This window comes from Carcharodon carcharias, chromosome 4, assembly GCF_017639515.1.
Source record: "Carcharodon carcharias isolate sCarCar2 chromosome 4, sCarCar2.pri, whole genome shotgun sequence".
Lineage (NCBI taxonomy): Eukaryota > Metazoa > Chordata > Chondrichthyes > Lamniformes > Lamnidae > Carcharodon > Carcharodon carcharias.
In genome coordinates this window covers 20,442,303-20,464,893 of record NC_054470.1, presented here as the reverse complement: position 1 = coordinate 20,464,893, position 22,591 = coordinate 20,442,303, and the positions used below count along the sequence as shown (strand labels likewise).

The 22,591-nt window shown below is 42.2% G+C and overlaps 1 protein-coding gene across 2 annotated transcripts in view; it reads right to left on the bottom strand.

Moving 5' to 3' along the window:
• Positions 1-22,591, bottom strand: part of mfsd3 (major facilitator superfamily domain containing 3) — a 107,398-nt gene that overhangs the window by 14,862 nt on the left and 69,945 nt on the right. The window contains exon 6 of one of the 2 annotated variants that reach the window (XM_041185511.1): positions 15,820-16,616. The exons of the other annotated variant lie outside the window; for it this stretch is intronic. Within the exon in view, the coding sequence (XP_041041445.1) occupies positions 16,599-16,616 (18 nt within the window). The 3' untranslated portion in view covers positions 15,820-16,598. Of the gene's footprint in view, positions 1-15,819; positions 16,617-22,591 lie in introns of those variants that run through there. 2 annotated transcript variants of the gene reach the window in all.

The following is a 22,591-nucleotide window of genomic DNA, read 5'->3' as shown; positions in this document are numbered from 1 at the left end:
GCCCCACTTAGCAGGAGGAATAGGCTCTTCAAATTATTGGGATAGAGGCACAAAAGCACTGGGCAAGGAAAATCTTTTTGGCTTCCCAACAATAGGAGTTCCTTCCATCTTTACCTTATTGCCAGATTTTCACATTAACTTAGGGAATCACACTACTCTCATCTATCCACAAATACCGTCTCATTATATTGATTTTGCTCATATCACATTTTCTTTCTCATAGGGTGTGGGTGGCTCCAAAGATGATGGAGATGACACCAGGGTTAACAGCAAGCTGAGCATCTATAAAGTTTCTGTTAGCTGGTAAAGGACCCAGCAGCTGTGAGAAGAACTTCTTGGAGGTGAATGCAGCTGAATGAGACAAAGAAAGAGTTAGAATAATTCATTCAGTCTGCTTGCTCCTTGAAATAGCACTGGCGCCAGGGAAAACATCATGGCTGCCGGGAGGGTATCACACATTCACCTGCATTATTCTGTTCTCGTGGTCTGATATTGCCTGCAAGTTGATAGGATTATCACCGTACCTATATATATATATATATATATGTATATATATATATATATATTTGTCACAAAGTTCTTATTAGAGTGTTAATGGCTATATGTGTGCCATCAATGTGGCTCTGAACTTCAGTCTGCTATTTAGTAAAAGTGCTTTTTCCTCTTGTGTTATTGTCTTGTTTCCACAGGTGCTGGTGTAAAAATATTGGCAAATAAGGTTTGTGATCTAGTCAATGCGTCAGTGAACTGAAGCTTAATTATTGCGGGAAATTTTACTGGTGGAGGCTTAAAAGCTTCTGATGGTGTCTTCGACTAAAACTTAGGTGCTTTCGCAATATCAGTATGGTGAACCAAGGCCAGAATTTTGCAGGTGGGCCTGAGATCCCACTGTGAGGTCCAGAAGTGGGTGCCAATGCTGCTTGCAAATTGATTCCCTACTGGAGCGCAATCTCATACCGGCTGCCCAATTAATTGCCAGCAGGAGGGGGGTGGCAAGCAGTACCAGAATGGAGGCAGGCAGTAAGGCAGCGGTGGCAGCCACTGGAGATGCTGGCACTATATTCAAAGGGCTGCCAGTGCTCTCTGAATATAGCAGTTTTTTTGTTTGGATCCACTGAAATGATTGGAGCCACTGAAGTGAGTGCAGCTCAGCCAGTGAGAGAAGCCCTACTGCTAACTGAAGCAGGTACTCTGAAGGCCTAGGGAATGAGGCACTTGTAGGCATCTCAGAAGCAAAAGCTTGGATGGCCCTGAGTTCAGTGTTGACTCCTCGCAGGCCGCCCTTTCTCATCATCCTTACACCAATGGAAGAGGAGGCTCTGGAATTGGCAGGGCAGCATAGGGGCTGCTCTTTCACTCATGGTGAGACAGAACTGCAGGCACAAGAGGGCAAGTATCCTCATGACCTGGCAGAAGGGAGCCTTGGTCGAGTATGAGGGATGGTGCTCCTTGTGTTGTCCACTGCATGTAGAATGCTGTGCACACCAGCTGACTCTCGAGGCACGTGTTTGGGAGCTCAAAACCCTTTGATCTACCTGGTTCTCTCACAAAGCTCATCCACAACCACAAGAACAGAAAGCTACCGTCTCCATTAACAGTTGTCCACCTCTGAGGAGGAAGAGGGGATTTCAGAGGAGGCAGCGTCACATTATTTCCCCACATTCTCCACCAGCACAGGTACTCTCATGTCAGTGGATATCCGTTTGCACTTAGATTTGGGATCGCAACTTGGAGAGATCACAACACATGCACCTGAGCAGCTGTCAGGGGCTATAACTGCTGAGGCCATTGACACTTGGAGGAGTGTTTGAGGCCATGCCAATGCTGAGTCCTTTTGGAGTTGTCAATAAGGCAGCAGATGCTAGAAGTACAGCGTGAGGTGTGTGAACATCAGACAGTGATTTCAGAGGGTATGCTTGGACAGTGGAGGAATCCATCCAGGCCACAAGTGCTGATGTTTCCCTCTCATTTGTGCCAGTAGCCTCTTCCACTGAGGGATTGGAAACTCTCATGGAGAACCAGGTCCAGCTGCACACAGACCTGCATGTCACCATCTTGTCCATGAGCCCAATGCATGGCTAACGGGGGACAGGGCACCTGGATTCTCCACCAGTCCTTGAACTACTCAAGTAAGCAGTGAGGTACAAATGTGCCTTGTAAAGGAGGAGAATGGCTGCCTTCCTCATTTGGGGGCTCCTCTCAGGGCACTCTTGCTGTGCACAGTGGCTCTTCAGCCCTTCTGCCAATGAGACCAGTGCCTCAAGTTGCACCTGTGCAGGAGTTCCTCAGCATGCCAGGGCCTTCTTGAACACTAAGCCATGGAGTATCAAGGTAAGCCCCCTGCCTCCACCTCAGGGGAGTACCACATACCACAGGAGCATGCATAAGAGAGTTGAGAAAACTCATTTGATACACTTGGGGTTCATGGGTAAATTTATTGTTAAACTGATTGTTTATGTTTGCAATAAAGGAATACTGCAATACGTTGACATATCCTTCCATTAATGATGGGCCTCTGGAATTTACAGGAGTGCCTGGGCTCGCCTCAAGGACTAGTTGGGAAGGACCGTAGTGTGCATGGTCATCTCGTTGCCCATGCAGATAAGCAAGGTGTCGCTGGGTACAAGACTGTGAGCTTTTAACTGGGTAAACATCCACAATGCAGGATGAAGCGGACCTTCAGTTGACTGGAAGAACGAGATAGCAAGGGTTTTCTGAAAGGTGTATGTATAAGCTTCCCGAACTTCCCTAAGTGCTTGTTTCATTGTCCCTTGCATACGGTCCCTGGTGTCCTTCAGGATGTAGTGGCTAGCCATCAGCTTTCTCCTCATCAGAGGATGCCTCATGCTCCAGTATATGCTCATTGGTAAGGTCATCCACCTTTGGAGTACCAAAGTGTCCAAAATACAGCAGACTAGTATAATCAAAGAGACCGTTGCTGGAGCATATTGACGTGCCCCACCGGAACGATTCAAGCACCTGAATCACATTTTCAGGAGACCCAAAGTCTGTTCAACGATGACTTGAGTCATCGTGTCGCTGGTATTTCTCCTCTGCCTCTGCTATTGGGTTTCTCCCTGGAATTAGTATCCATCTCTTTAGTGGGTAGCCCTTGTTGCCAGAAATCCAACTTTGAAGCTGCAGAGAGGGATAGAAAAGCTCAGGCCTCTAGGAGTGCCTGACTCAGTATCCTGGCTACTTCCAGGATACCAAGAACACAGCTGCAAGATCTGTTGGTGGTGTTCGCAGACCAGTGGATGTTGATGGAATGAAATCCCTTCTTGTTAGTGAAGGCCACTGGCTGGCCTTGATGGCTTTATGCACACAGTCTATCACACTCCGCAGCTGGGGAATCCAGCAAAGGCCCCAAAATCGATGGCTCTCTCAGACCGACTGTCTAGATCAGTGTGATAGTGAATGTATTAGCTGGCCCTCCTGAAGAAAGCATTGGTCACCACCTTGATACAATGACGTGCTACTGATGGGTAGATGCCACACATGTCTCCGATGGATTCCTGGAATGTACAGGAGATGTATAGGGTGACCTTCAGTGTCACTAGTATCAGGTGACCTCCAACATCACTGGGCTCAGCTCATCCATCTTCATGGCACAAAGATCGGTGACGACCTCTCTGGAGAGGCACAGTCTTCGGCGATGCTGCCACTTGGGCATTTGGAGGTAGCTCATCCACTGCCTGTACATCCTCACTACAGGGTACTTTCTTCATTGTGCTGGCGCCTGCTCGTGCTCTCCTCTGCTGTCTTCCATCACTTCCCCACCCCAAGGCTGACGTTACAAGTGGTCATGAGGTTGCTGCTGTCCAGAACCCTATGGCTACAATTCCCTGCCTGTCTGGAATACCCATCTCCTGAATGGATGGTTCTACTCTCCATCTTGAAGGCCTCTAACCAATTTGTTTCCTCCAACCACTCCATCCTACCCCCTCCCTCACTCCCCTTTAAAACAACCTAGTGCCAGTAGCTAGATGGCACTCTGGCAGCACACGCTGCCACCTGGACACCAACCACCCCCCATTCATCCAGGCAAATGGAGAGTATTCCATCACACTCCTGACTTGTGCCCTGTCAGTGGTGGACAGGCTTTGGAGAGTCAGGAAGTGAGTTACTCACTGCAGGATTCCTAGCCTCTGACCTGCTCTTGTAGCCACAGTGTTTATATGGCAAGTCCAGTTCAGTTTCTGGTCAATGGTAACCCCCAGGATGTTGATAGTGGGGGATTCAGTGATGGTAATACCATTGAAGGTTAGGGGGAGATGGTTAGGTTCTCTCTTGTTGGAGATGGTCATTGCCACATGTTACTTGCCACTTGTCAGCCCAAGCCTGGATATTATCCAGGTCTTTCTGCATTTGGACATGGACTGCTTCAGTATCTGAGGAGTCGTGAATGGTGCTGAGCAATGTGCAATTGCTAGTGAACATCCCCACTTCTGACCTTATGATGGAAGGAAGGTGATGAAGCAGCTGAAGGTAGTTGGACTCAGGACACTACCCTGAGGAACTCCTGCAGTGATGTCCTGGAACTGAGATGATTGACTCTGACAACCATCTTCCTCTGTGCTAAGAATGAATACAACCAGTGGAGAGTTTCCCCCCGATTCCCATTGACTCCAGTTTTGCTAGGGCTCTTTGATGCCACACTCAGTCAAATGCTGCCTTGATATCAAGGGCAGTCACTTTCATCTCACCTCTGGAGTTCAGCTCTTTTGTCTATGTTTGAACCAAGGTTGTAATGAGGTCAGGAGCTGAGTGGCCCTGGCGGAACCCAAACTGGCTGTCAGTGAGCAGGTTATTGCTAAGCAAGTGCCGTTTGATAGAACTGTTGAAGACCCCCTCCATCGAGAGTAGCCTGATGGGGCAGTAATTGTCTGGGTTGGATTTGTCCTGCTTTTTGTGTGCAGGACATACCTGGGCAATTTTCCACATTGTTGGGAAGATGCCAGTGTTGTAGCTGTACTGGAACAGTTTGGATAGGAACGTGGCAAGTTCTGGAGCACAAGTCTTCAGTACTATTGACTGAATATTGTCAGGGCCTATAGCCTTTGCAGTATCCAGTGCCGTCAGCTGTTTCTTGATATCACATGGAGTGAATCGAATTGTCTGAAGACTGGCATCTGTGGTGCTGGAGACCCCTGGAGGAAGCCAAGATGGATCATCCCCTTGGCATTTCTGGCTGAAACTTGCGAATGCATCAGCCTTATCTCTTGCACTGATGTGCTGGGTTCCTCCAGCATTGAGAATAGGGATATTTATGGAGCGTCGTCCTCCAGTGAGTTATTTAATTATCCACCACCATTCATGACTGGACGTGCAGGACTGCAGAGCTTAGGTCTGATACGTTGGTTGTGGAATTGCCTAGCTCTGCCTACCACTTGCTGCTTATGCTGTTAGGCACTCAAGTAGTCCTGTGTTGTTGCTTTACCAGGCTGACACCTCATTTTTAGGTATGCCTGGGTGCTGCTTCTGGCATGCCCTCCTGCACTCATCATTGAACCAGGGTTGATCACCTGGCTTTGGTGGTTCTCGTAGAGTGGGGGATATGTTTGACCATGAGGTTACAGATTGTGTTTGAGTACAATTCTGCTGCTGCTGCTGATGGCTCACAGCGTTGCATGGCTGCCCAGATGTGAGTTGCTAGATCTGTTCAAAATCTATCCCATTTATCACGATGGTAGTGCCACACAACACAGTGGAGGGTATTTTCAATGTGAAGACAGGACTTCGTCTCCACAATGGCTGTGGCTCCTACCTTTTCTGTGCCAACCTTAAGTGGGCACTAGACATGCCAAGTACAAGCACATTTGTCATCCCTCTACCTCAAATCTCTTCCCAATCCATGACATCCACTGGCAAGCCTAATGGAAGCCACATGCAGAGCAGATTGTTCCAAGCTGAAGTTGGCAGCTAAAAGCAACAACAATACTTTGGCTGCAGATCTGTGCAAACATGAGTTCTGTATTACAGAAAATCTGGAGCAAATGGAGAAAAAAACTGTTGAACACGCAATAATGCAGAAACTGCAGTGTGGCAAATCAAATCAACAGCGCAAAACCAATCTTCCAAAAAACAGTCAGTGCTAAGCTTTGAGTGGGCATCCTGCAGCAAATAACTTGGAATCATCCAACACTCAATTTAAATATACAAGCAGTGCAGAAAAGGTGAACCAGCAAGAATAGATGGAGACTTCATTGTGGAAAATATATACAAGTAAATAAATTTTGGGGCCATAATGAAGCCTGTGCATCTGCCAAAGAATTCTGGGTCTGCTACCGAGACCTACCAAATTGATTCCCTATTGAGCGCAAGACAACAGTTCATGCATATGACGGGGAATCAACTCTTAAATTTTAATTAAAATTTTATCTGTAGTGTCAACTTGGTCACTCTTCCTGCACTGCTCACCTATTTAAAATCTGTAGCACTCCTGCACCAGAAACAGAAAATTGTAGGCTCAAGCCTCACTATGGACATAAACACACAATTGTAGGTGCAACTTCAGTACAGTGCCGCAATGTTGAAAAATGCTGTCTTTAAAATTATATGTTAAACTAAGGCCTGGCTGCGCTTGCTTAGGTAGACTTAAAATATCCTATAGCACTATTAACAGAAGAGAAGAGAGTTGTCCCTAGCATGCTGGCCAACATTTCTCCCTTAGCCAAAAGCAGTGGAATTACGCTGTGTGCAAATTCACTACTTAACAATGACTGCACTTCACAAGTAATTTGTTAGTTGTAAAGCACTTTAGAGGGTGTTTGTTTTGTGAACTGTTATTCTCCAAAATTAAAATTATTCTCTGTGGAACAAGCAATAACACAACTAAAATATTTATCTTTGATTACTGCATTGTATAACTGGATAATTAAATGAATATAGTTAACTAAGTACTGAAGTAAAAACAAATTAATGCCAATACTTTTTAAAAAATCAAGCACAAATTTACTATTTAGCACTTTTATGAATTATTGGGATTGTTTAAGACAACTAATGCATCCCATTTTTAAATTTTCAGACTTTCATTTCCTACACTATGTTATAAAGTATTTGGAAATATTCTTAAATACATCAGATCCTATTGATTTCCTTTTCTATACAATACTGACACAACAGTATGTTGCAATATATCAAATAGGCAGACTCATGATGAGTCATCAGTTCTATTTCCCAAATTTGTTTTTACAGTGTTTCTCAGGTGTAAATAACCCATTGAGCAGCTGCCACAAATTTTTATCCTGAAACACGGGTGCTAAACTTGTCATATATCTTATTGCTGTTAGTGGGACCTTGCAGTGCACTAATCAGTTGGTTGTTTGCCTACATTACAATTGCAAGAAGTACTTCATTAGCTGTGAACTACTTTATGATGTCCTGACAGCGCAAAAAGTGCTGTACTAATGCAAGATCATTTGTTATTTCTTTATAAAATAGAATTTGCAATTCTTGAAATGTTATATGATGGAAAAGTATAATCTACTCTACTTAATTGGAGCATTTCAAACTATTATAAGTTTTACTCTCATATTTGATTGAAATGTGTAAGTTAAGAATATTGAAGCATTGAACCTTGCCACTTGTTGCCATGAAAATATAATAATTTTCATAATGTTATTGGAATTTATTGTAAATTAGGAATACAGGGATCTGGATAGTCTCTGTGTGCGTGTGTGTGTGTGACTTAATTAAATTAAAGACAGTTGGTCTGAAGGCTTTGCTGTATCAGAAGAGAAGCTAGGTTTGAAATGCTAAATAAGTAAACATGGCTAACATTTTAGAATGAGGTGTAAAGGAATATTTGCATTTTTAGATAAACCAGAGTAGTTTGAATTTCAAAAGAGAGGGTGAAATGTTACACTTAGCCATAAGAAGCTAAACAGTGTGTTTATTTTTCCCAAAGCTTCCTGATAAAATTGGTACTGTGTATTATGACACAGCCGATGGTAAGGGCTGAGTTGTTCAAATCCCAGGTGGAAACTTGAAACAACTATCATTATCCATTTTTGCAATTTGTATGTTTTGAGATACAGGCTTTGAATTCAGTCATAATAAGACTGAGTCTCGAGAGTTTTTTATAAAACTAAATTAAACATTTATTAATAAAAGAAAAATTGTAAGCATATACATATGTCTGCAAAATTACTAATATAATAACTACAAAAATCCCCTAATTAATCTGACTCTCAGTTACACTCCCGTTAGGGCAACACCAAAACTCATAGGGCAGAATCTTCTGGCTGGCGGGTGGGTGGCGGAATCCGCACACCAGCACTTAAAATGTTGCGCACTGACATCGCACAAGCATCCCGACGTCAGCACGCGGCATCGCAATATTTCGGTTGGTGGGGCGCGCTATGCAGCGGGACCCGCCATTAATTAAAGGCCTCATTAAGGCCTTTATGCCAATCGTCAACGATTTTGAGGGGCCCGTGCGAACTTCGGCTCGGCGCGTGGGCCCAACGGGTAGGCGGGTAGGTGATTGTTTTACAAATGATAGTGGTTTTAAAAACGTTTAATAAAGTTTTTGTTTCCTTCATGAACATGTCCCATCTCACGTGACATTTTCACATGAGGGGGACATGTTAATGAATTTTTTATTATTCTAATTTTATATATTTGCTAGCCTTTCAACGATCTCCCTGAGGCAGCACTTAGCCTCAGGGAGATGTGTGCTCTTTTGCACGCGTGCACGAAAGAGTGCACTCTGACAGTTCAGGAATCTCCCCCCCCCCACCCCCTCCCCTGCGCAGGAAGCGCATAGCGCTTCCCGTCAGGCGGGCCAACTTAAAATGGTGGCGGGGCCTGTTTCGGCGGCAGCGATCGGCTGCCTGCCCACCAGCCACTGAGCTGGTGGGGCCCGCCCGCCCATCAAGGGCAAAATTCTGCCCATAGATTTTAAAAGACCCCAGGCAAAGCACATTTGACCGTACGAATTCAAAACTTGCAGACACAGTTGCAGGCATACAGGCTGTTTAGATCTTAAATGCCTCTGCCTTACACACACAAACTTCTTTCTGTGTATGCCTAGCTTTTCCTTTGAATGTAAATTTCCCATTGTATTACTAGGTTTTTAGGTTTTACCTCTTCTAACAATAACACCCTTTGATTCCACCAATTTTATCAGTAAACTGAAAAAAATAAACACATTGCTTGGTATCTTTTAGCTAGGTGCAAGATTTCACCCAGTCTTTTGAATGCTTCATTTAAAAATGCAAATTGCCCCCTCGACACCTATGTTTCTAAACCTCCCCATGTTTATCTAATTACCATGTCAAACTTACCTCTTTCTATACAAAGCACCCAGACTAACTGGCTTTAATCCAATTAAGATACACATACATAGGCAGACACCACTAAACTCTATTTTAAAAAATAATTTCCAATGCCATTATAGACATTAATCTCTCAATGAAAGATTTTTATTATTAGAAAGGTAAAGTCCAAAGACATATTGGATCAATGGCATTTACATGTATAAAGGAGATGAGGTTATGTGTAAGGAGAGGACATTCTAAGATCTAACAAGTGTGAAAAGCCTCCAGCCTCTTTGTACCAAACTGATACCTATAGGAACCAAAGCTAAGGGAATTCATTGTGAATATCCCTGTCCAGGATATTGTGTGCTTTGCTGGGTCTGTTAAATTCTATTTTGTTTTTGCTGTTGCCTTAACAGAGGTGTAACTGGCAGTTAGATTAAATAGGGGAACTATCATAGTAGTAATTTGTAGATCTATGTATATGCTCAAAATCATTTATTTTCATTTAGTTTTGTAATAAACCTCTAAAACTCGGTAGAATTACTATTGAATTCAAGGTATGTATCTCAAAATAAAAACACAGATTGCAAAGCAGTTGTGTCGGTTGTTTCAAGTTTTCCTCTCGCATTTGAGCAGCTCAGCATTTACCATCTGCTGTGCCATAACAATGTAAAGTTTTGAATTAAATGCATCAAAGCTTCCATCAGTCACACAGTCTAAATAACAATTTAGCTACTTCAGAAGTGTGAAAGGAGCATTCTTACAGCGTACTATGATTAGCTGGTTTTCTGTTGTTCCTACCAGAATCTTTCTGTATCATAACATTGACTACAGGAAAATCATGCCTAAGGACCTTTTTAAATTGCTGGCTGTTGAAATTTCCACTCCACACCCCACCTACAAAAAGAGGACAATTACGCCTTTTCCATTTTGCATCCTATAACTTTTTCCAAAAAGAAAGAGAAAGCTATCTCCTCAAAGATTAACTGTACTTAAAAAAGAAAATAACAGTAATGTTATATTTTTATTTTGTTGGCAGAAGCCTGCACACAAGGTATACTGATTAGCATCAACTTACTGCAAACAGTCGTTGATTTAGAAAAAAATAAACTATAGTATGGTTAAAACTATGTCGGAATTCCCACTATTGTCAAAGCCTGAACAATGTTAACTGTAGCCCATTAATACTACTGCACGGCAGTTCCATATAAAGATAAGTTTCAAGTCCAATTAGTATTTTTAGTTACATTAACGAATAAGGATTATTAAATGAAAATGTCAGTGTGACAAATCACCTCTTAACGTTATATGTAACACTCACCGTAATTGAACAGAAAGAAACCTCTAAAAGTGACAAAGGGATTCTTAATGCCAGCAAGATGTTATCTGCTTCTGGTTCAGAAAGAAGAATTCTGCCACAAAGGGCCTTTGGTTTCTATATCAATAGCTCAGTACCATGTGCTGAAAGATTAGGCTAAATTTCTTCAGGCAATTTTTCCTCCACACCTTAATCATCAAAAAGCTGGCTCAGAATTAAAAAAAAAACCTTTTATGCTATTTCACAACTCAGAAATGGATTACGGTTTCCACCAGCATATAACTTATCTCACTCCAATCTTAGCTGAAGTGAAATGTTAGTATTTCATAAGGTTAGCTGAGTATCCTGGCATTTCCTTCAAATAAATTTGTAAAACAGAGTAAGAATGTGGTCTCCCTAGATCACGGGCAGAAGTTTCAGGTCGGCGGGTGGGTGTGATCGGTGAGTCTGGGAGCGACCGGAGAACAGACCGCCGATCGCGATTTCGTGCTGGCTGGCCAATTAACGGCCAGCATGAAGCACGCATTGAAATGCTCAGCGCTGCCAGGGTCTGGGTAGGAGGAGGGTGGGCGCTGAAGCAAGCGTGGGTGAGTGTGGAATCACAGAACTGTTATGGTGTAGGAAGCCATTCGTCCCATTGCGTCTGCACCGGCTTTCTGAGCATTTTAACTTATTGCCAATCTCTTACCTTTTCCCCATAACCCTGCACTTGGCTGATTCACCCACCCGCCAACCGTGAGGTTGGACCGACCACAAAAAAATCGGGGACAATTACAACTTCAATGGGCTTAATTGCCCTCTTAATTGTCGGTAGGCGTGCTCCCTATTTTTGTGGTCGCATGCCCGCTGAACGAAGTATTATGCAGGTGCAGGTTGATGTCGGGAGGCTCGCTTGACCCCATCATGTGCTATTTTACGTTTGAGCAAGTCAGGCACGCACCCAAACACCAACCTGAAAATACCGCCCCATATGTTCTGAAGAAGCACAAAAAATCTCAACGATGAGAAGCCTTTTCTTTGATATGATGGATAGTAACCAACAACTGAATTTTAATTGATCAATTTTCCTGACATTGGATGCTTCAACAAACTTATTTAGATGAGAGATTAATTGAGAAGCAAACTCTTTCCAGTTTACAATATTATTAGCTTCAATGAATAGATTTCACCCAGCAATTTAGGCAAAGTTTTCTATAATGAAAGTCAAGCATTTTTTTGAAATAAAATATATTTGATAAAGCAGTGTCTAAAGTCTCAATGGTCAGTTTTTGAAATGCCAGTGAAGTGTAATCAGAAACTAATACTCCACCGTTCTCTACCAATTCAATCGATGTATTTAAGTATTCGTCCAGTAATTCAATGGGCTACATTTTCCGATCAGTGAGCGGGGGCAGGGTCCGCTCGCCGACGTTTAAAACGACATGGGGTGCTGTCTGGCGTGCGCCCTGATGTCATTGTCCGTCATTCTGATCTTTAGTTCAGCAGGTGCACACCGGAGTCGGCTGCGTGCCTGCTGAAATGTCAATGGCCACTTAAGGTCTTTAAAAAAGTAATTAACCCAATTAATGGACCTGCTTTCAGAAAAAACATGAAACCTCATCCATGGGCGGGATTAGGTTTCATGAGGGATTTAAAATGTGTATAAAGTTTTAAAATAAGAGCAATTGAGATGTCCCTGCTCATGTGAAAACATCACATGAGGGGACATGTCAGGAATACTTTTTTCTCCCTTTAGTAAAGTTTTCAAACTTGAGCCGAGCTCCCTGAGGCAGCACTTTGCCTCAGGAAGATCTGTGCACTCTTTTGTGTGCATGTGCAAAAGAGTGCACTCCCCGCTCAAGGAATTCCTCCCCTCACCTGCACAGGGAGTGCACAGTGCTTCTGGGCGGACGTCACACTGGACGGGCCTTAATTGGCCTGCCCACGTAAAATGGCAGCACACCCCCCCGATTGGGGGCGCCGATCAGGAATCCACCCGCCTGCTCCCGCATCCGCACAACCCCCCAACCTGGGTGGGGGGGGGGGTGTGAAAATGCTGCCCAATGTCTTTTGATGTTAGTTTGCAAGGGTAATACACAGTCACATACGAGTGAAGCTTATGACATTGTTATGTTCAGGTATTAATTTGAGACTGATACCAGCTAAGAACCACATGGAACAAGTAAACCAGAGGTTTACAGTGAATGGAATTCACCGATGTCCAATAGGAAACAATATTTTTAATATTGCAGTAGTGACACATTAGCAAAACACTTAAGCCATTGCCCAGGGTATGTTAATTCAGGCAACGCAGTGGAACCATGATGTCACATTCAATCCCAAGATGAACTTCCAACCTAATATTTATACCACTACCTAGACCACCTATTTCCGCCTCCATAGCATTGCCTGACTTCATCCCTGCCTCAGCTCATCTGCTGCTGAAACTTTCATTGATGCCATCATTACCCGTAGGCTTGACTATTTTAATGCACTGTTGGATGGTCACCCACATTCTCCCCTCCATAAACTTGAGGTCATCCAAAGCTCTGTTGCCCATGTCTTGCAGTAAGTCCTGTCTCTTAACACCTGTGCTCACTGACCTATATTGGCTCTCGGTTAAGCAATACCTTGGTTTGAAAATTCTCATCCTTGTTTTCAAACCTCTCCATGGCCTTGACACTACCTATCTCTGTAACCTCCTCCATCCTCACACCCTCCTCCAATGCTCTTCTAATTATGGCCTCTTCTGCATCCCCAATTTTAATAGCTCCACCATTGATGGCCTCGCCTTCTATTGCCTAGGCCCCAAGCTCTGGAAGACACTCCCCTTGTCTTTCTGTCTGTCTGTGTTGCTTTTCTCTTTTAAGACTTTACTTAAAACCGAAGGTTTTGGCCAATCTTTTGGGCATCTGACTTCATATCTCCTCTTCCAACGGCTTGGTGGCATATTTGTTTTATAATGCTCCTATGAAGCATCTTAGGATATTTTACTATGTTAAAAGCACTATATAAATATAAATTGTTGTTGTTATCCACTTTTCTAGTGGTGCTGCTTGTGGCTATCATTTCCCTGGAATTTTTCCATTAAACAGTAACAGATGACTATTTACCTCTTCCCACATCAACGCCTAATGTGATGCAATGTATTTTATTTACTGCCCAAGGCACAATTTCTTCTACCCTCATAGGGCTGGGATACCAAGACAGTGGAGTAAGGCACGCAGAAGGATAAACGGAATGAAACGCAGATATATAGCTCTTAATTTTTTTTTAATTCATGGGATGTGGGCTTCGCTGGCTGAGCCAGCATTTATTGCCTATCCCTAGTTCCCCTTGAGAAGGTGCTGGTGAGCTGCCTTCTTGAACCGCTGCAGTCCATATTATCAAGATAGGCTGAGGGAGCTATGACTTTTTAATTGGAGAAACAGAGACTTCAAGGGAATGAAAGTTAAATTTTTAAAGTAGCAGGTAGATCCTGTGTGGTCAGTTATGTGAGCTTGATCAGAGAGAAGGAAAAGAGGGCATCAGTAGAAAACACAAAAACAGGGGGCAGGATTTTACAACCCGCAGGCGGGCGCCCGCCCAACCCAGTTGGGTGTAAAGTAGCGCGCGATAATGTCGGACAAGCATCTCAATGTGAACTCGCGTGATATTTCGATCAGCGGGCGCACGCAAGAGTTGGCAGTGTGCCCGCCGACAATTAAGAGGCCTATTAAGGTCCTTAATCAAATAATTGAAATCCATTTTTCACTGCAGGTGGGCGAATTGGCCAAGCGTTCTTTGGATTTCTTTCGGAAACCTCATCCAAGGGCGGGATGAGGTTTCCAACAGTAGTTTTAAAAAATTAAAAATTTTTGAACATCATTTTTGATACCTCCCTGTTCACGTGACTGAGTCACATGTGGGGACATGTTTCTCTCATTTTTGAAAGCTTTATTTTTGTTTCTACAATTCTTCAGCTCCCTGAGGCAGCTCTTTGCCTTCAGGGAGCTTTCAATGTGTGCTTCCCCACGCATGCACAGACTTTAGCGCTCGCACTCCTCCTGCCCCCCACCCCAGCACCGCTGAGCTCCTCAGTGCTCATTTCACGCTGGCTGCCCGTTAATTCGCCAGCCAGAGTGAAATCACTGTCGGCGGCTGATCGTGGGCAACGGGGCTGTTTCCTGACCATTCCGGGGCCTGCCCGCTGCACCCGCCCAATGACCAGAAAATTCCGCCCATGGAGTTTGTTAGATACCAGTAAGTTTCCCCCCCATGTGTCGTCAACCTTTGGAATTGATTGCCAGGAGCTGTAATGAGTATGCATTCAATGGAAAGCTGCATGAGTTCTAATGGTAGAGGATATCTTTGCGTTTTGGAAGGTTGATGGTGGAATAGCTGTAATTACTGATATCAGTCACTGCAATCTCCTGGAACTTATTTGATTAGCAGCAGTCCTGAGAGAAATTTCCCAGTGTTTTTTGCACAAGTTGGCTTATGCTTTTTTTTTTTGTCAATCTTAGGAGATTGTGAAATCTATCCCACCCAGAAGGGTAAAATTTTAACTCAATCAAAACAGTTAAAATCAGGCCTAATATAAAACTAGTATCGGGGAGTGGTGACACAGGTGTCAATCCTCCTCCTAAACAAATTTCAGAAGTCATTATACAGGGGGCCAGGTGATGAGCTGCTCTGCCGTATTTTCTGCATAATTATGCTTGCACTTAGGGTTCCTTTTTCCTTAATTTTGGCCAGTTAGCTCTTAATCCCTGTCCTGTCAGCCTTGTCTAATGAGTTGAGGTGTATCTTGAGATAAATGTTTTCTGAATTTACAATCTTCTTATTTTGTGCCCTTTAGTTATCACTTATATGGCACTGTTGTCTACCACCATTAGTATGCATCCTAGTCCTGCACTACAGTCTGCACTTGGTGTTAATATAATTATGCAAATAAGTTTATACAAGAGAATTGAAAAATAATAGCATTTGACCTTTCAGGCAAGTTCTACACTAGTCCTTAACCATTTAGAACTGACTTAAAACCGACATTGAAAATCTATTTCATTGTCTTGGTATTGTATAGAGTACATCAAATTCTTAACAATGAATTATACATCCAAACAAATTATCTTCAATATATTTGGTCCCAAATGATTTGAAGCGAACAGCTCTACATTTTTTTCTCTTTATTAATGAGCATACTTGCAATAGGCACCTTGGCACAAAGAACTGTACATATTTATGATGTGGTTAATAAGTATCTTTACCATCTAATTTAGTTCACAGAAATAACAACTATAGTTTGAAATTGTGTAGCAATGCTAGTGTGGTATCTTAATGAAACATGCACTATTAAATCTTAATTGCTATTATCTGCTGAAGTGGAGAGCTAGAAATTATTTCCATTGACTTGCAGTAATTCTGCCACAATCATTAACCTACATGACGAAAAATGACACCCATTTCTGTAGAGAGTACAGCTGAGCAACATTAAAACCATGTGTTAAGAAAATTAAAATAGGAAACCCAAGAGTGATCTTAAAAGTGTAATCTAATCTGCGAGTTCACATTACTTATAACATAAAAATGTCACCTGAATCTGTCAACTAGATTACTTTCAAGTATCAGTAAATTACTGAGAAGCACTTGACATCTCTACTGGAACATGCGATGATGGGGAAATATATTTCAAAGTTCCAAATCACAAATGTTGTGGTGTCATGGCTGGCATAGAGCTGTAGCAATTTCATAGTAACAACCATTCACTTTGATGTTTTGAAAACTTTTCCTGTCCATTTTCTGCTACTATCTCAAATTTGCCAATGAACACGATTTTAACCGTTCTTTATCAAGAAACGGTACTCTTTATGGAACATCATCGTAACTGTTTTTAACCCCTTAACTGCAACACACAATGGACAGGATTTTCAGGTCATCGGACGGGCATGCTCGGGAGCGGCTGGGAAATGGTCTGCTGCCCGCAAACGGCCCCCGACTGAGATTTCACGCTGGCGGGAGGAGGGCGAGCGTAAAAGTCTGCGCGTGTGAAGGCCTCAGGGAGCTGAACAATTCTAAAATCAAAAATAAAAATTGTTAAGATCTGAAAAAAATGTCCTGACATGGGACTCACTCACAATAGCACGAATAGAATAATAATTCTGCCTAAAAGTTTATATTTATTTTTTATTTAATTGCGGAAACCTCATCCTGCCCGTGGATGAGGTTAGCTAAAAAATCAAAAGGCTGCCTGCAACCATAAGGTTGGACGGGCAGCGAAACATATGTTTAAATTAATTGATTAGGGGCCTTAATCGGCCTCTTAATTGTCAGTGAGCACGCTGCTGAATCTCGTGTGCACCAGCCGACCGAAATATTGCACGCCCGCTCAAGGGATGTAAAATCCTGCCCAATATCTCTGTTTTGATATACTAAAGGATCACGAATGTTCTTCACATAACACACTTGGAACGTACCAGTCCAGAGACCACCAGCTGCATTTTAAATTAAAACTAAATAAATAAACTTGCAAGCCTACATAAAAGACAATTCCTTAAAACAAGATGAAAGGTAATTATCAACTTCTTCCCACAGCATTGAGATTGCACTGGTCAAAGTCACAAACACCCATGGAACGATGACCATGGCTCTCAGTTTCTCCACATCCTCCTTTACCTTGTCCTTTGACAGCACTGACCGCTCTATCCTGCTCCAACATTTCTTTTCTGCAGTCTCTGTGGCACTACTCTCTCCCGGTTTCACACAAATCTATTACAATGCAAACATGGAATTACCACCAACTGTTTTTTTGCCTTGTCCCTCAAGGAGTCTATAGGTGCCTCCCATTTCTTCATTCGCATGCTACTTCATGGTATTACCCAAAAGCACTTGGTCAGCTCCCACATGTAGATTGATGACATCCAGCTTTACCTCCTTTGTCAGTCAAAATGATTTTCCCAATTTTTCCGATACTCTGTCTGACATTAAGACCTGGATGAAACAAAATTTCCTCCTGGTCTATGTTGGTAAAGCCAAAGGCATCCTCTTTATTCCTTGATAGCACTTCTCACCTCGAGTCCATCAACCTCCACAGCTGCCAACTCAAGTCGAGTCGAGTCAGTCAGTGCAGAACCTTCAGATACTGTTAGATCCAAATTAAACTTTTTCCCAAAATCCAGTCCCATTATCAAGATATTTCTTCCAGAAATACTGCCCATTTTCATCCCTTCTACTCTCTGACTGCCATCCTTCATTCCTTCATCATCCTGAGGTTCAGATTCTCTATTGCTCTTTTAATCAGCCTCCCCATCTCAATGCTCCAGAAGTTGTTGAAAATGTCACAGTGTATATCCTCTTATTAACTCAACTTGAAAATATATCTCAACCTTGGTTCAAACTCTGCAGATTTCTAACTGATCAAAACAGAGATTATACTCCATATGCTACATACAAACCTGCATCAAGTTGTTTGCTCCCAGGTGAATTGGAGCAAATGAAAACATATTTTGCACTGATCAGCTAGAGGTGGATTAGTTTCAAGTCCAAGCAATATATTTTTGCTGAATATGTCACTATGTTAGATATAAACTGCAATCTCTAACGGGTAAAGAGGTAGAGGCTGAATTATGTCTGAATCCATCATTTGTTAGACTGAAACAAGGGCAGTTTCCTTCAGCCGGCAGTATGGAGCCTAAGAGGCCAATTTTGCAGCAGTGTACATCTTAAGCTAATGCATATTGTGAACCCTTCCAATTGCCTGAAACAACTCCAAGTTCAGTCGTAATGCTACAACAGTAAACAATGCATTTCAACATGGTAAACTGGTGCTCATTTGGGATTTACTGCATCATACTTGTGGCGCAGGTCAGTTTTCTCTGTCACCTTGCATTCATGCCTGTTACTCTTAGCAAACATTGTATTATACACAATTATATTCATTGAAAGCAGAGCTATTTTCCCACCACATGTTTGTGATGTTCATAGAATAGAATCATAGAATGGTTACAGTACAAAAGGAAGCCATTCATCGCGTCTGTGTCAGCTCTCTGCAAGAGAAATGTAGCACTCCCCAGTTCTTTCCTGAAGCCCTACAATTATTTTTTTGCTTCAGGAGCTTAACCAATTCCTTTTTGAAAGCCATGATTGAATCTGTCTCCATCATCCTTTCAGGTAGTGCCTTCCAGATTGTAACTACTCACTAAATAAAAAGGTTTTTCCTCTTATCATCTTCGCCAGTCACTTTAGATCTGTCTCTTTTGGTTCTCTAAGCTTCTTAAAATGGGAACAATTTATCCCTATCTATTCTGTCTAAACCCCTCCGATTTTGAACACTTCTACTCTTTTCTCCTCTCAACTTTCCATTCTCTAAGGAAAACAACTCTAGCTTCTCTAATCTATCCGCATAACTGAAGTGCCTCATCCCAGGAATCATTCCCAATGTTTTTCTGCACATTCTCTAAAACCTTCACATCCTTCCTAATGTTACAAATTTACATTGTCACTAAAGTATATATTAGGGTACAAATTGCTATCAGCTATATAATCACACCAAATTCCTGTTGGTATTTTAAAAGAGGTATTAATTCATTTAATATAAATGTGTTGTTTTCATTCAAACAGCAGAGGGAAGAACGGCAACAGTAATTTATACCTGCTACATTTATGTTTTAAAAAAGTTATTATCTGTAAAGTGCAAAGCAAAAGGAATGTACAGCATACATTCAGAGCATGTCCATGAACTTTGTGTGCACCAAGGCTGAGCGACTGGGGGAACCTGAGTGTGAGCGGGAGGAGAATTTCTGACTTAAATCCACATTGCTTCCATAGCAGGTCGCTCTCACTAAAAACAAAAAGGCCATGACTGTCAAGAGGAATTTACAACCGTGAGACGCAAATAAATTCTGGTGCCGATGCCCCAGGAATAAATGTTCTTTCTCCAGCAATAACCAATATGTTATGATATGTGCAGTTGTGTATTGCACTTTATCTAAGAATTCTGCTGGGATCTCATTAATGAATACATTACATGATGCAAAAACTCACACCACCAGGAGAATAACTGGTACCAAAGCCAGAAGGGATTATGTGAGAACAATACGCATCATTTATTGTAAAACAATTTGAAAAATGGAAAATTCTCAATTTCATAGGTTAGGGCTTTCTGTCGGACAAAATTGTATGCGTTTCATCTTCATATATTTCAGAACAGACAAGAAAATGAAAGTTTGCATATTTACGTTCCACAGACACATAATCAAGGCTCCCAACCATTTTTAAATACAACTGTAGTGAACTTTATTAAAAAATCTTTCACTTCCTTAATGACATACCAATTTAAGCAGTTTCGCCAATTTAAGAATAGGCTTCTTAAAGCTTTCTCAATTAAATATATTGTTCCAGGGAGCCAAAAATCTGAAACATAAAGAGTCATTTATAAGGGCCATTAATTTAAAGAATATATATTATTTGTAAGACCAAAACAGTACATATATAGGAACAAGGAGCAGGAGTAGGCCATTCAGCCCCTCAATCCTGTTCCGCCATTTAATAAGATCATGGCTGATCTGATAGTAACCTCAAGTCTCCATCCCACCTACCACTGATAACCTATCACCCCCTTGCTTTTCAAGAATCTATCCACCTCGCCTTAAAAATATCCAAAGACTCTGCTTCCACCACCTTTTAGGTAGAGAGTTCCAAAGACTCATGACCCTCTGAGCGAAAAAATTTCGCCTCATCTCCGTTTTAAATGGGTGACCCTTTATTTTTAAACACTGACCCTCATTCTAGATTCTTCCACAAGAGGAAACATCCTCTCCACATCCACCCTGACAAGACCCCTCAGGATCTTATATGTTTCAATCAAGTTGCATCTTACTCTTTTAAACTCCAGCAGATACAAGCCCAGCCTGTCCAACCTTTCCTCATAAGGCAACCCACCCATTCTAGGTGTTAGTCTGACAAACCTTCTCTGAACAGCTTCCAGCGCATTTACATCCTTCCTTAAATAAGGTGACCAATACTGTACACAGTACTCCAAGTGTGGTCTCAGTAGTGCCCTGTACAACTAAAGCATAACCTCCCTACTTCTGTATTCAATTCCACTCGCAATAAATGATAACATTCTATTAACCTCCTTAATCACTTGCTGTACTTGCATACTAGCCTTTGTGGTTCATGCACTAGAACATCCAGATCTGTCTGCACCTCAGAGCTCTGCAATCTCTCACTATTTAGATAATAAGCTTCTCTTTTATCCTTCCTGCCAAAATGGGCAATTTCACATTTTCCCACATTATACTCCATTTGCCAGATCTTTGCCCACTCACTTAACCTACCTACATATTTTTGTAGCCTCCTATGTCCTCTTCACAACTTATCTTTGTGGCATCAGCAAATTTGGCAATGATCCCTTCAATCCCTTCATCCAAGTCATTTGTACAAACTGTAAACACAGTTGAGGTTCCAGCACAGATTCCTATGGCACTCCATTCATTACATCCTGCCAACCTGAAAAAGACCCATTTATGCCTACTCTCTGCTTCCTGTTAGATAGCCAATCTTCTTTCCATGCCAATATATTACTCCTTATACCATGAGCTTTTATTTTCTGCAATAACCTTTGATGTGGCACTTTATCAAATGTCTCCCGGAAATCTAAGTGCAGTACATCCATCAGTTCCCCTTTATCCCCAGCATGTTAACTCCTCAAAGAACTCCAATAAGTTGGTTAAACACGATTTCCCTTTCACAAAACCATGTTGACTCTGCCTGATGACCTTGAGTTTAGCCAAGTGCCCTGCTATAACTTCTCTAATATTTGCTTCTAACATTTTCCCTACGACAGATGTTAAGCTAACTGGCCTGTGGTTTCCAACTTTCTGTCTCCTTTTTTAAATAAAGGAATTACATTTGCTACCTTCCAATCTAATGGGACCTTCCCCGAATCAAGGGAGTTTTGGAAAATTAAAACCAATGCATCACATATCAACTAGTAGACAACCTACCACTTCTCTCAGTCAGCATATCAAATCTTTTTATACTCAGCCGCTCTCTCAATTTCACTGGTACATATCATTGCAAGCTATATTGGAGATTGTTGCAACCACTTGCATTTAAATACAATCTTTAAACATTATAAAACCTTTTAAGGTTCTTCACAGGAGCTTTAACAAATAAAGTATGAAACCAAGCCACACAAGGAGATATTATGGCAGGTGATCAAAAATTTGGTCAAAAAGAAAGGTCATAAGGGGGTCATAAGGAGGAGAGAGAGGTATAAAGGTTAAGGAGAACATTCTAGCACAGAGGGTTAGGCAGCTGGAAGTATGCCACCAGCGCCGAAGCAATTAAAATAGGGGTGGGCACAAGAAGCCAGGATTGCAGAGATCTTGCAGAGTTGTAGGGTTGAAGGAGATCAAAGTGATAAGGAGCAGCAGGGCCATGGAGGGATTTGAAAACAAGGATGAGAATTTTAAATCAAGGCAATATATTCATCCTTTTGAATTTGGTTTCCCCAAGCTTATTTGAACAGGTGGTTTCTGGGTGATGTTTATAGCCTTGCTCAACAATCTGCATTCACTCAGCCATAATTACTTTGCACAGGGCCAGCTGAAGGGGACTTTAAAGAAACAAACTGCCAATTCTTATCCGCTCTCTGTGCACATACAGGCATAACATTTGTGCATAAAAAGGAATACACTGCAACTTTGGGCGGGTTTTTCCGATCCCATCAGTGGCGGGGGTCACGGCGGCAGGATGAGAAAATGTGGAGAACTGTCCAAAGTAAGATTCCGGCTGGCATTGAAATAGTTTGCAATTTTCCGCACCCAACGTCCATGGCAGTTCGGCTAGCCTATCGTGCCATGGTGGGAATTGCAATGCATTCATTTGAATATCATGAATACTCATTAAAAAAGGCAGTTTTCTAGAATCACGCCCTCACTCTAGATCAAATGACCACGCCGGCGGCTAATTAGACCGGCGAGATTCATGACTGGATATAAGTGACATGCCCCCGGTGAACACCACTTCACCTTATGAGCTCAAG